The 12,724-nt window shown below is 41.7% G+C and overlaps 1 protein-coding gene across 1 annotated transcript in view; it reads right to left on the reverse strand.

The window, feature by feature from the left end:
• The window catches only part of LOC122898011 (cilia- and flagella-associated protein 251-like), a 44,479-nt gene that overhangs the window by 18,505 nt on the left and 13,250 nt on the right, over window positions 1–12,724 (reverse strand). The window contains 5 exon segments of the mRNA XM_044236198.1: window positions 1,866–1,915; window positions 4,011–4,027; window positions 4,030–4,087; window positions 10,005–10,084; window positions 10,341–10,433. Coding sequence (XP_044092133.1) covers window positions 1,874–1,915; window positions 4,011–4,027; window positions 4,030–4,087; window positions 10,005–10,084; window positions 10,341–10,433 — 290 coding nt within the window. The 3' untranslated portion in view covers window positions 1,866–1,873.

Genomic DNA, 12,724 nt, shown 5'->3' on the forward strand with positions numbered 1-12,724 from the left:
TGCTTCAAGCAAATGAAAAAGTGTTTAACCACTTGTTTATATCTATTCAACTTCTCTTACCGAGGTTTTAGAGACTGATAAAAGGGACTAATGTCTGTCTTGTGCAAAAGCATGCTCCAGTTGTAAGATATCACAAAATAATTATTCCCGTCTTATAACTATAAACTTTTCCCATAAACTAGTTTCCCATCAGTAGAAATTAAGTACTGTACACAGACATGCCCCAGACACCTCATGAAATCTGTACTACATAAAATAAGGCACAAGAGCCATCTTTCTTAGGCAATGTCTTGGAGACAAAATGTAGAAAGAACCCAGAGAGGTGAGTGGCGCCCCACAATGAATGTACAGTGAATGAATCAATCAGAGAAATGCCTTCATTTGCCATGTGATACAGCAAGTTTGCTGCCCCCTTCTCTAACGACACAGAGAAGATCCTTGGGCTCACCTTTTCTGCCCTGAACACAGGAGGGTCAAAAAACAATCACTGGTCAAGGGAGGCCATCAAGTTCTTCCTAAGAGCTGCTCTACTTCCTTACAAGGCATTGTCGTGACTTGTGGGTTTTGTATTTGCAAACTCACCTACTCGCTACAATTTATAACCCCAAAATCAACCCTTGTGGCCCCTTCATGATGGTTTGTAGGCACGTGCAAATGCAGAGTGGCAAAAATCTGACTCTCCCTGTGCACACGTTCCTAGCTGAGTCCAGTGAAGACATGCGCTGCCTTCTTATTCCAGCTTTCAAACTGTAAACAAGTGTCTTTCCAGGGTCTGCTTACCACCGCGTGGGTCATGTTTTTGAGGTGTTTTTACTTGGTGAGAGCAGTATTTAAACTAATGCAAACATGGTACTGAAAGGCAGTCTAATGACGTACCTTCCAGAGAATATACCTGAATTAGATAAACGTCATTCAGGTATGCGTTTCAGAGCTGTTGTCTGTGAGTCAGCGCTAATGCATTAACATTATGTATTAAATACGGTGTCTTCAAAAGAAAACACACATAAGACAAGGTTATGTATCTATCTGTGGGGGAAACTGCTATGACCCAAGGCTGGCAGGAATCTAATCCTATACTTCTCCTAGGAGCAATGATTTTGTACTCGCTGAGGTCTGCAGAGACTTTGTGAAACTTAACTGCCACACATAATGAGAATTGACTTTATTGTTTGATAACTTTGACTTGTGAAAAAGAGGTTTGGACAGAATCATCTTTGTATTCATCCATCTCAAAAATTTTTTTTGCATGCCCTCTTTAAACTAAATTTCTATAAATCCTACCAAGATTGAAGAAAGGAAGCAGAAGAAACACCATCAGGTGCTCACTGAGGGCAGCTTACATGGGTGTCAAATGCAGAAATTGTGGCAGGAAACGGGACCCGAGGTCCACCTCAGATGCGACAATGGCTCCAGGTGAGCAGGCAGGCAAGATAACTTGCCTGATGCATCTGATGCACCACCTTTGTACTGGCTCTGAAACGTCTAAATATGTAAGATCATGTTTTATTATTCTGAGAACTGGGTAGCCTAAAAATGAGCCACTCACATTCAACTCTTTATTATATCACTCCGAACTAACTTTTCATTCTTTGTCATATGCACACATATATTAGTACAGGCATCACTTTTTGGGGGATATTTTCTCAGGATAGTCAAATTTCTTTTACATAATATTTTATTTTGAACAATGGTTCCATTATTTTCAGCTGACAATTCAATACAGTAAAGGACCCAAGTAAAAATGTCCAATGATTTGCCCATGGTGTACTATGAAGACAAACAAAGAGTAGCCTGAAGTGACTAAGCTTACACATATTTACTCTCTACAACATCTGACATATAAAAATGCAGGAAGCATTACTCACTTTTTCTGTTAAACGTGGGCACTGTGAGCAAGTATATCTTCCTCTTCATACTGAGGGGTACAGAAAAAATAATCAGTACTACAAAAAGACCTGGTTTCTAAAACAAAGAACTATTATAACCACAAAATCAAAAGGAATGCATCTAAACAGGGTCAGAGCTTTGCAACCTCCTCAGATAAGAGAACCTGCCTCAAGGAACATCTGAAAGCATTCGGAAAGAAAAGCAAATGTGTTTTTTAAAAATGCCACAAATGATTTTGACTTTAAATGGTAGTAAATGAAAATCTGAATGCTATATTTCTAAGGCATTAAAGCTACAATAAGTACCAGAAGTTACAACTAGCACTGAAAATTGGTGACTGAATCAGTGTTTTTGTTTCTGTTTTGCATTTTCAATTGAGGTAAAGTTCACATAACATAAAATTAACCATTAATCATTTTATTATTTTTAATAGATTTTATGCTTTAAATATTTTTAAAATATAAATTCAATAATTATAAAGATTTTATTTTGAGGGGTGCCCTGGTGGCTCAGTGGGTTAAGCCTCTGCCTTCAGGGTCCTGGGTTTGAGCCCCACATTGGGCTCCCTGCTCAGCAAGGAGCCTGCTTCCCCCTCCGCCTCTTGTGACTACTTGTGATCTCTGTCAAATACATAAATAAAATCTTAATAAATAAATAAATAAATAACGATTTTATTTTGATGTAATCTCTACACCAAACAACTCCAAGATCAAGAGCCACGTGCCCCACTGACAGAGCCAGCCAGGCATTCTGACCATTAGTCATTTTAAAGTGTACAATTCGGGGACACTTAGTACACTAACAACGCTGGGCACCATCCCCTCTGTCTAGTTCAGGACATTTTCATCACCCCAAAAGGAAGACCCCCTCCATTAAGTTATCATGCATGCCCCTCCCTTAGGTCCAACAACCACCATTCTGTACTTTGTCTCAATGGATTCTCCTCTTCCAGACATTTCACATCGATGGACTCATACAGCACATGGTTTTTTGTGTATGGCTTCTTTCCTTTACCATGATGTATAAGAGGTTCATCCATGTCGTAGTGGGTGTCAGTGCCTCGTTCCTTTTTATGGCCGAATCATAGTCCATTGTATGGAAGGACCACATTTTGTTTATGCATTCCTTAGCTGCGGGACATGTGGTTTGCTTCTACCTTTTGGCTACTGACAATTATACTGCTGCTATGAATGTTTTTATGTTTGTATTTGTCTGAATGCCTGTTTTAAATTCCTTTGGATTTAGGAATTGCTGGGTCATGTGGTAATTTTATGTTTAAGTTTGATGTTTTTTTAATCTCATGATTCTGCCCTGTGTCAGTATATACAGTGCTGATCTGTTTGCTAATTCCTTTCTAAAAGGGGGTAAAAACCAAGGACTTGAAAAAATGCTGTATTTTTTAAACATGTTAAATACATTCAAATAAATATTTGCCTCATTACTTTAAAAAATTAAATGAAATTTAAATTAACTGTAGAAAGAACCAAGATGCCCTTCAACAGATGAATGGATAAGGAAGATGTGGTCCATATACACTATGCAGTATTATGCCTCCATCAGAAAGAATGAATACCCAACTTTTGTAGCAACATGGACGGGACTGGAAGAGACTATGCTGAGTGAAATCAGTCAAGCAGAGAGAGTCAATTATCATATGGTTTCACTTATTTGTGGAGCATAACAAATAGCATGGAGGACATGGGGAGTTAGAGAAGAGAAGGCAGTTGGGGGAAATTGGAAGGGGAGGTGAACCCTGAGAGACTATGGATTTTAAAAAACAATCTGAGGGGTTTAAATTGGCGGGTGGGTGGGAGGTTGGGGTACCAGGTGGTGGGTATTACAGAGAGCATGGAGTGCATGGAGCACTGGGTGTGGTGAAAAAATAATGAATACTGTTATGCTGAAAATAAATAAAAATAAATTTAAAAAATTATCTGCTACTGACAATACACTAGTTTCCAATGAGACTAAAGTAAATGCTATAATTAAATCAAAACATTTTAACACATATTTATTGCTTCCTAAGTAGATACTGTATGGTTACATTACCAAAACATCTGTACTTGGGGAATGAACATATACTTGTCCCTACATTTAAGACAAATCAAAATATTTCTACTTACCCACAAATAATATATTACTGTGTTCTACTGTTGCTTACCAGTTCTTTATTATTTGTTGGATTAAAAGTAAAATAGTTCTGAAATATAAAGTATGGAAATATATTACATTATGACAAATTTTCTGTTTCACTCAGGCTAAGCTAAATGTTAAAAATAAATAATATTTATATTATATTAAATAGATGAGTAGGAATATAAAACAGAAAAGACAACAGCATTTTGCAAGTGATAGGAACAGAATTGAAACCCTGAACATTAAAATTAATGGCCTCAAATATGTTCCCTTTCTTATTTAGTCTTATTTATTGTAATTCATCATCTGTAAATTGGAACAAGCAAAAGTAGCACAATATTCACTGATAACATTTAATCTGTGTCCTTTTGAACAAAAACTGCTGCATACACATTTCTAAATTTGACAAAGCCACAAGGTAACTTGGAGTGAATGAAAATACTGGAAAGAGTTTCTGATTCCTGCAAACATGGTGAAGAGCATGGGCTCCTGGCTCCCTTCCCATAAATCAACCCTGGGGTAACTATGCAAGTGAGGAAACCACAAAGTGCAGAAGCTGAACAACAGCTACACCACCACAGAGCTCACTGGGGAGACTGAGGCACGTGTCCTGTGGGGTTATGTATATGGGAGGGGGTGGCTGCGGCCTGAGGTGAAGCAATGCAGGGGGCAGCCCTGGGAGACAACTTCTAGAAACATGACTTACATTCCCTTCCTGCCACCTCCACACCATCACCTACTCCATGCCTGCTCCAGGAATGTGAAGGACCAGTCCTAATATTTGAGAAGTAATTTCAGGACAGCTCATTAGCCTTGGCAGGGGCAGGGGGAATAGGGTGGCCGGGAAGGGGGCAGAACTGTTGGAGGTAAATGCATGGACAAGTCCTCAAAAAGGCTGGAAATCAGCCTCAAATCACTGTGATTTGTGATGCAATTAATCAGTTAATCTCGTTAACTTTGCCAGATGCCAGCAAGAAGCAAAAGTGAGTCTTCCTTGGAGGAAGGTACCATCCTGAGTATCAAATTATTCCTAGACTTCTTAAAGCATGACACTGAGCATCCAATGAAACACAACCAGGCATATGAAAGAGACATTTTCAAATAACTGACAATTGAGAGGGAAGCAATCATCAGCAAGAGACCCCAGGAGATGCAGGCATAACATCAACATATGCAGACTTGACAATAACTGTGGTCATGGAGTGCCAGAGAGTAGAGGGCAAGATGGGCAATCTCAGCAGTAACACTATTTTTAAAAAGAATCAAGTGGAAATTCTAGATCTAAAACAAAACAACCAAACAAAAAAAACTGACTTAAAAAACTTCAAAAGATAATTTAACAGAAAATAAAATATAGCCAAAGAAATAATTGGTCAGTACAATGGGAAGATAAATTGTAGGAGAAAATGTCCACACTGAAGGATAAAGACACAAAAGAACAGACAATAAAGACAATAAGAGAGATAGAGCACAAGACAGGTCTAATGTCTGTATAATTGGAGTACCAAAAGGAGAGGAAAGAAAAAAAAGTGATAAAAGTGATGTTAAAAGTAGTGGGAGAGAATTTTGCAAAACTGAAGAAAGATACAATATTCCAAGTTCAAAGAACTCCAGAAGATACGTTTTTTTGTTTTTTAGATTTTCATTTTTATTTATTTATCCTTTTTTTGTGAGTAATCTCTTTGCCAACATGGAGCTTGAACTCACAAGTTAAGATCAAGAATCACATACTACACTGACTGAGCCAGCTAGGCACCAATTTTGGATTTTTTAAAAAATCAACAACATATTCATATACATAGAGACACATCCTTAAAAACTGCTAACAATTAGCAGAAAACCTTAAAAGCGGCCAGAATGGGGCAGGAGGGGAAAGACATACATAATTTTCAGATGGGGGAACAATAAGATTGATAGTTGACTTCTCAACAGAAATGATATTATGTCTGAAGACAATAATATCTTCAACATATGGAAATAACTACCACCCTACAGCCCTAAAGTTAGGGCAAATAGCCTTCAGAAACAAAGATAATTACTAAGAGAAACAAAAGCATATATCCTACAAAGACTTGTGCATGAAAGTTCATGCACCTTTGTTTTCAACAGCCACAAACAGGAAACAGAGCAAATGTCTTTTAACAGGTGAATCAGAAAATTGTGACATATCCATTTGATGACTACTCAGCATTCACATTTTAAAGGACACATAAAGAGGAATAAAGAGAAATAAACTATTTTTGCATTCATAGATGAATCTCAAAAATTAAATCAAATAAAAAAATTAAATTGAATAAAAGAAGTCAGCATCCTCCACAAAAAGAGTCCATTTCTGTAAAATTCCAGGGAATACAAATGGACAGACATTAATAAACAGGAGGGTAGATGCTGGAAGATGGGTGGAGGGGAAGCTTAGGGTTATCCCCCTCACAAAGGGAAGCCACTCAAAGACTTGAAGTAAGAGAGTGGTATGATCTGTCCAGCTCACTTAAGAACTGTTGCTCTGGCTGCTGCAGGATGGTAGGAAAGACTGGAACAAGAGTGAACACAGCTCAGCTGGAAGGATATTGTAGTCATGCAGGGAGCTTTGGTGGCCATGGAAATGGAGAGGGGAGGAAGGATTTCGGGTGCATCTTGGGAGTGCACAGGACTTAAAAGTCATGGGAATGGATGAGAACACCCAGGAAGAAGGTGTCTCCATAAGAGGAGCTCCCACAACTCAACCCTGAGGACAGCCAGCATTTAGAAGGTGTGCAGTCAAAGAGGATAAGGCCACAGAGTAGCTCAGGGAAGGTTGTGAGCACAAGGAAGGTGTCTTCAGCACTCACTGGGAACGGTGCTCGTGCCAATGTAATAGTTCTTGCTTCACTTGGAAATACCAGTGACTGTGATAAGCACAGATTTGGTAGAGCTGTGGGTAGGTGGAAGACAGATCAGAAGAACAAATAATTTTCATCATCAGTAGGATAGATAAATGAGTTATATTATATTCAAAGTAGAAAAGGCTAGATAGGTGTGAAAATAGTGAATTATAGCTCAGTAATCAAAATGGATGAATCTCAGAAACAAGGCAGACAAAATGAATCAATTATGATTCCCGATATGCACCAATCAAAACAAGTAAAACAAAATAGGATAGTGCTGAGGGAGGGGCACCTGGCTGACTCAGCCAGTAGAGCCCATAGCTCCTGATCTCAGGGTCCTGAGTTCCAGCCCCATGCTGGCTGTGGAGCCTACTTTAAAAAAGTGGTGGCGGAAACCTGGGTGTCTCATTTGGTTAAGCATCTGACTCTTGATTTTGACTCAGGTCAGAATCTCAGACTCCTGAGTTCGAGCTCCACATCAGGCTCTGCACTCAGCCTGGAGTCTGCATGAGAGTCTCTCTCTCCCTCCTTCCGCCCCTCCCTGCTCAAGTTCTCTCTTTCTCACTCAGGGAAAAAAAAAAAAAAGGAAAGTACTGAGAGACACTTGCTAGACAAAAGTATACAGGAAAGCATGGGAATGTGTAACACAAAATCTGGGACACTAGTTAACTAGTTAACCCTAGTTAACTTGGAGATGGGATTGTGGAAGGAGGACAAAGGGATTTCTAGGGTTTGGGTTATTTTCTTTCCTCAATGGGCAGTAAACACACACGTACCTTTTGTTTCATGCCTTAAAATGTACACATTTTGGATGTATGCCTCCTTTAGCAATGAAAATATAAAGAGATCAAATATTTTGGGCAAAAAAGTGTAAATGAGACATGATGAAGTCAGAAAGCAGGCACAGACAGCACCTCAGAAACATGTAACTGTGAAGAGGTGCAGAGAGCCAGAGCTGGAGGGAGATGCACCATCAGTGGTGTCCCCCAAAGACAGGGGAATCAAACACATGTGTGTCTGCTCGGAGTATAGCCACAGAGGGAGGGAGAGTGGATCATTGCAGGAGAGGGCCTCGGGTGCCCCAGAGGAGAGGCATCTCGGGCACTGGCCACTCTTACACACAGAGGAGCAAGAGACACTGGTGAGGATGAAGCAGGTTGTAGGCTGAGAGGGAGAACAGGCCAGTGTTTGTATATGATGGCCCCCATTCTCTCAACGCAAAATGAGAGAGGTCATCAGCCAAGAGGAAGAGGAAGGGATGGGGAGGGATGAAGAGAAGGTGTGAGACAGTTCACTCTAATGAAACAGCCAGCCTACTAGAAAGCTGGGCTGTGCTGAGAGCTTGCTCACCCTTTGTGACTCAAGCCCAAATCGAAGGGCTTAGTCCAGCGGGGTGGGCAGGAATGTAGAGCAGGTAGAATATGGCAGAATCCTTCCAGACTTGGGGCCTTGCAGCGCTGTCCACAGCACATTCCTCTGCCGCCGAGATAGTGGTTCATCTGTTCTGCCAAACTAGGCAGCCACTCGCCACTGGTGGCTGGGGAGTACTTGAAATGTAGTGAGGCCAAGGAAATGAATCTGCAGTTTTCTTTGTTTGTTTTTGTTTTGTTTTAAAGATTTTATTTATTTAATTGACAGACAGAGATCACATAGTGGTCAGAGAGGCAGGCAGAGAAAGTGGGGAAGCAGGTTCCCTGCTGAGCAGAGAGCCTGATGTGGGGCCCGATCCCAGGACCCTGGAATCATGACCTGAGCCAAAGGCAGCAGCTTAACCCATGGAGCCACCCAGGTGCCCCTGAATCTCTAGTTTTATCTCACTCTAACTGACTTAAATCCAAGTAGCCACTTGTATTCAGCAAAGTTTCATGACACAAAATCCTACACATAGCAGATGTGTTTCTATAGACTAGCAATGAAAATCCACGAAGGGAATGAAGAACACCAATCCACTTATGATAGCATAAAAAGACCTACGAACAAACTTTCAGTGGAGGGTTTGTTTGCTGCAAAGGATACTGCTGAAGGAAACTCAAGAAGATGTAAGAGAATGGAAAGACAGCCTGTGCCCGTGGATTCTTTTGTTTGTTTGTTTACTTGCTTTAAAGATTTTATTTATTTATTTGACAGACAGAGATTACAAGTAGGCAGAGAGGCAGGTGGGAGGTGGGGGGAAGCAGGCTCCCTACTGAGCAGAGAGCCTGATGCAGGGCTCAGTCCCAGGACCCTAGGATCATGGCCTGAGCAGAAGCTCAGAGGCTTTAACCCACTGAGCCACACAAGTGCCACTGTGCTCATGGATTGTTAAGAGGACAACTGCCCAAAGCAATCTACAGATTCAATGCAAGCTCTAATAAGTCCCAGAGTGGTTTCTTCCAGCAACAGAAAAACTCACTATGGCCGGCGGCTACTGTATCAGCTCAGCTTATAAAAGCTGTGAGGAAATTTTTTGCGGAGACCTAGAGGGAAGGTGGGGGACAAGAAGGAGAGACGTGGACATGAAGCTGCAGTATGGCATGTACCCAGCTGAGCCCAGTCACCCAGGACCTCTGACTGGGTTCTGGGTCCTGCACCCAGGTGAACACTTTGCACAGTGTCTGGCACATCGTAGGGACCAAGCAGCCGTGTGGTGAGCGAAGGGTGCAACGATGAGTAAGACGATACAGAACGGAAGAGTAGACTCGGTGGTTGTCCTTGGCAAGTCGCTTCAAGCAAACTGAGACTAATAATTTCTGGGTCTCAGGAGCAGTTAAGAGCATGTCTAGAACAGGAAAGGCCACTGGCCCATGACTTCAGACAAATTACCTAGTACTTAACAGTAGCAGTCCATTGTGTTACTAAAGAACTCCTTCCCAGCACGTTTGCATTGACTGTGTCAGATGCTTGCTGTAACAAACTTAGCAGAACCTGGCACATAATATATGCTCAAGAAAATATTGCTCACTATCAAGAAGAGTAAAATGAGATCAAGGATACGGCCATGGTGTTTTTTGTTTTGTTTTGTTTTGTTTTTTACAAGTGCTAGTGTACCATAACTGAATGCCAGCAAAACCAAAAGTAGGTTTGGACCTGGGCTTGGTGTGACTGTAGACTAGCTTTGCACACTCAAACTGAGCTCACCTGAACACCATACTCTTTGAGGAGATTGCGGGTACATGTTGGCATTTCCACGGCTAAGGTCCACCTCCAGATGCAAAGTTCCTGTGAATGACAGTAGATGGAGCAGAATGAGAAGGTTCCTGAAGACTGTTGATAAACCCGACACCTCTCATGGTAGCCATGTAACTTTGGCTCAGGAACATGGCACCATGAGCTAAACCCCAGAAAGAGAACCCCCAATGAGGGGCCGTGGGATCCAGTCCTTCCCTGAGAGCATCACATCACCACATGAACTGCTCACCAGGACCCACTTGACAGGCCAGCCAGCCCACTGAGGCCGCCTCCACGTGCCCCATATCTGGATTTCAGCATCAGAGATGGTTCCCAGATATTTGGCAACCCAGGTGATGGCTATGGCCCCGATGCCATTGCCTTCTGGGCAGCTGTCAATATTGTGTGCACAGGAATGGTGCAAAACAGGACCAGGGAACACCCAATTGTGGAGGTCTGCCTTGCTCCCCAGAGGGACTCGCTTCAAAAGCTATGGAGGAAACAAATGTGGTCCATCCATACAACAGACTGCAATGCAGCCATACAGAGGAAGGAAGCATAGACCCCTGCTGTATCAGGGGTGGACCCCCCAGAACATCACATGAAGTAGAGAAGTCTGACACAAAGACCACACATTGTTCAAGCTCATTGATTGAAGTTTCCAGAATTAGAAAATCCAAAGGGATGGACTAGCATGTCAGTGGCTGTCAGGGGGAATGGGAGGGATGACTGAGGGCTTTAGGTTTTCCTTGTGGGGTTTTGGAACTAGGGGCACCCAGCAGGCTCAGCTGGTGGAGCATGTGACTCCTGACCTCGGGTTTGTGGGTTCCAGCCCTACGTTGGGCATAGAGATGACTTTAAAACAGCAGTTGGAACCGGATACTAGCGGCGATGGCACAACATTATAAACACGCTCAATGCCACTGAATCGCAGGCTTCACAACGGCCTATTTTACCTTATGTGAATTTTACCTAATTTTAAAAAATAATAAAACTAACTCAGCATTATGCAAACATGCTGTTTGTTCTCTTCATGAAGTCAACTGTCATCCACTATTGAACGCTGATTCTGTGCCAGGCACGAAGGACGGAAATAAGAAAAAAAGATGCCTAGGACAATACCCCAGCTCTCAGGAAAACAAGCGCCCTCCCACCTAAGTGGGAATGAAAATAAGCACAGTCTTTCTAGACAGCAACTTAGCTGCATCTGTCAAAATTTTAAATGCACACACCCTAGGATTCAACAATTGCTCTTCTACAGCTTTCTTCCCAGAAAAAGAATAGCAAAATTAAACAGAGATAAATATAAAAATAATGTTCATCATGCACTGCTTTAATGGCAAAAAAATCTCAAAAATACAAATATCCACGGATGTGGGAACTGTTAAAAAACATTATGACATAACCATATAATGAAAAACTAGGCTACTTGCAAAAAGATTGAGGCAGGGGCACTTGGGTGGCTCAGTTGGTTAAGGGGCTGCCTGCAGCTCAGGTCCTGGGATCAAGTCCTGTATCAGGCTCCCTGCTCAGTGGAGAGCATGCTTCTCCCTCTCCCTCTGCCTGTCACTCTGAAAACTTATGCTCTCTCTCTCCCTTTCTCTGAAAAATAACTAAAAAAAAAAAAAAAGAATGAGGCCGATGTGGGAAGGTGACCAAAATTTTGTGAAAAAAGCAAGTTGCTGAACAGTGTAGTTAGCTTCATCCTGCATGAGGGAGAGAGAGTGCACACATTTCTGTGCATGGAAGAGTCTAAAGGAACAGATTCTAAACTAAACAAGGGTGACTCTGGAGATGGGTCTGGGTAAGGAAGGACTCAATTTTCCTTCCCTCATTCACTACTATACTATGTCACTGGCAAGACTGTAGAACCCTAAGAAGCAGGAAAAACCTTGTCACATGCAGAATTAAATGAGATACTTAAATATCTAAGTGAGCCAGAGGAACACAACAGAAGCAAGGATGTGAGTGATGTGAGTGAGCAGCAGCACGGGGGTCAGGGGAGCAAAGGCTGGTGGTAGGACTCTTGATCCAGGACCACGGGCTGGTAGTTTCCCATTGTTCTTCATTACAGAGCTCTTGTTACAGGAAATACCAGCAGGCCTTGTAGGTCATTCCACGGCCCCAACTGGCTGGGACCAAGTCTGTGTCCCAGCTGAGGACCTGGCTGGTTCTCTGTCACCGGAGAAGGCTTCATCCCCCTGGGAACTAGCCCCCAAAATCATTTGAGAGAAGGCAGTCCTAACATTGCTGTGAATGACACCATGATGTCCTTAGTGGGGAAAAGCATCTTATCCCTGTGGCTTTCCAGAATTAAAACAGAGAGCCAGTGATGTCACCTGGGCCTGTTCTGTAAACATATTGGTGGGAAGAGAATCTGTTTATTTTGCTTAGGAATGGGTGATGTTTAAAAGAATTTAACATATCAGAGCCTCTGATGGATTGAATTTGTGACTCTAATTTAAAGCCCGTCATTGATTCAGACTTGTAATTTTACACTCAAATCACACTGGTTTATAAACAGTATTAGATTATTTAAGAGAACTTAAGATTTGCCATAGTTATGTCTAATTTATTAGATTTACATTAATTCTCTAAGTATGGGTAAAGGGTTTATTTTTTAATCAGACTACTAAAGAACTTAGAGATAAAACCAAATATATTCAATTTCTAAGTGCAGTTTAAAAATT

The sequence above is a fragment of the Neovison vison genome, unplaced genomic scaffold (genome assembly GCF_020171115.1).
Source record: "Neovison vison isolate M4711 unplaced genomic scaffold, ASM_NN_V1 Scaffold_088, whole genome shotgun sequence".
Lineage (NCBI taxonomy): Eukaryota > Metazoa > Chordata > Mammalia > Carnivora > Mustelidae > Neogale > Neogale vison.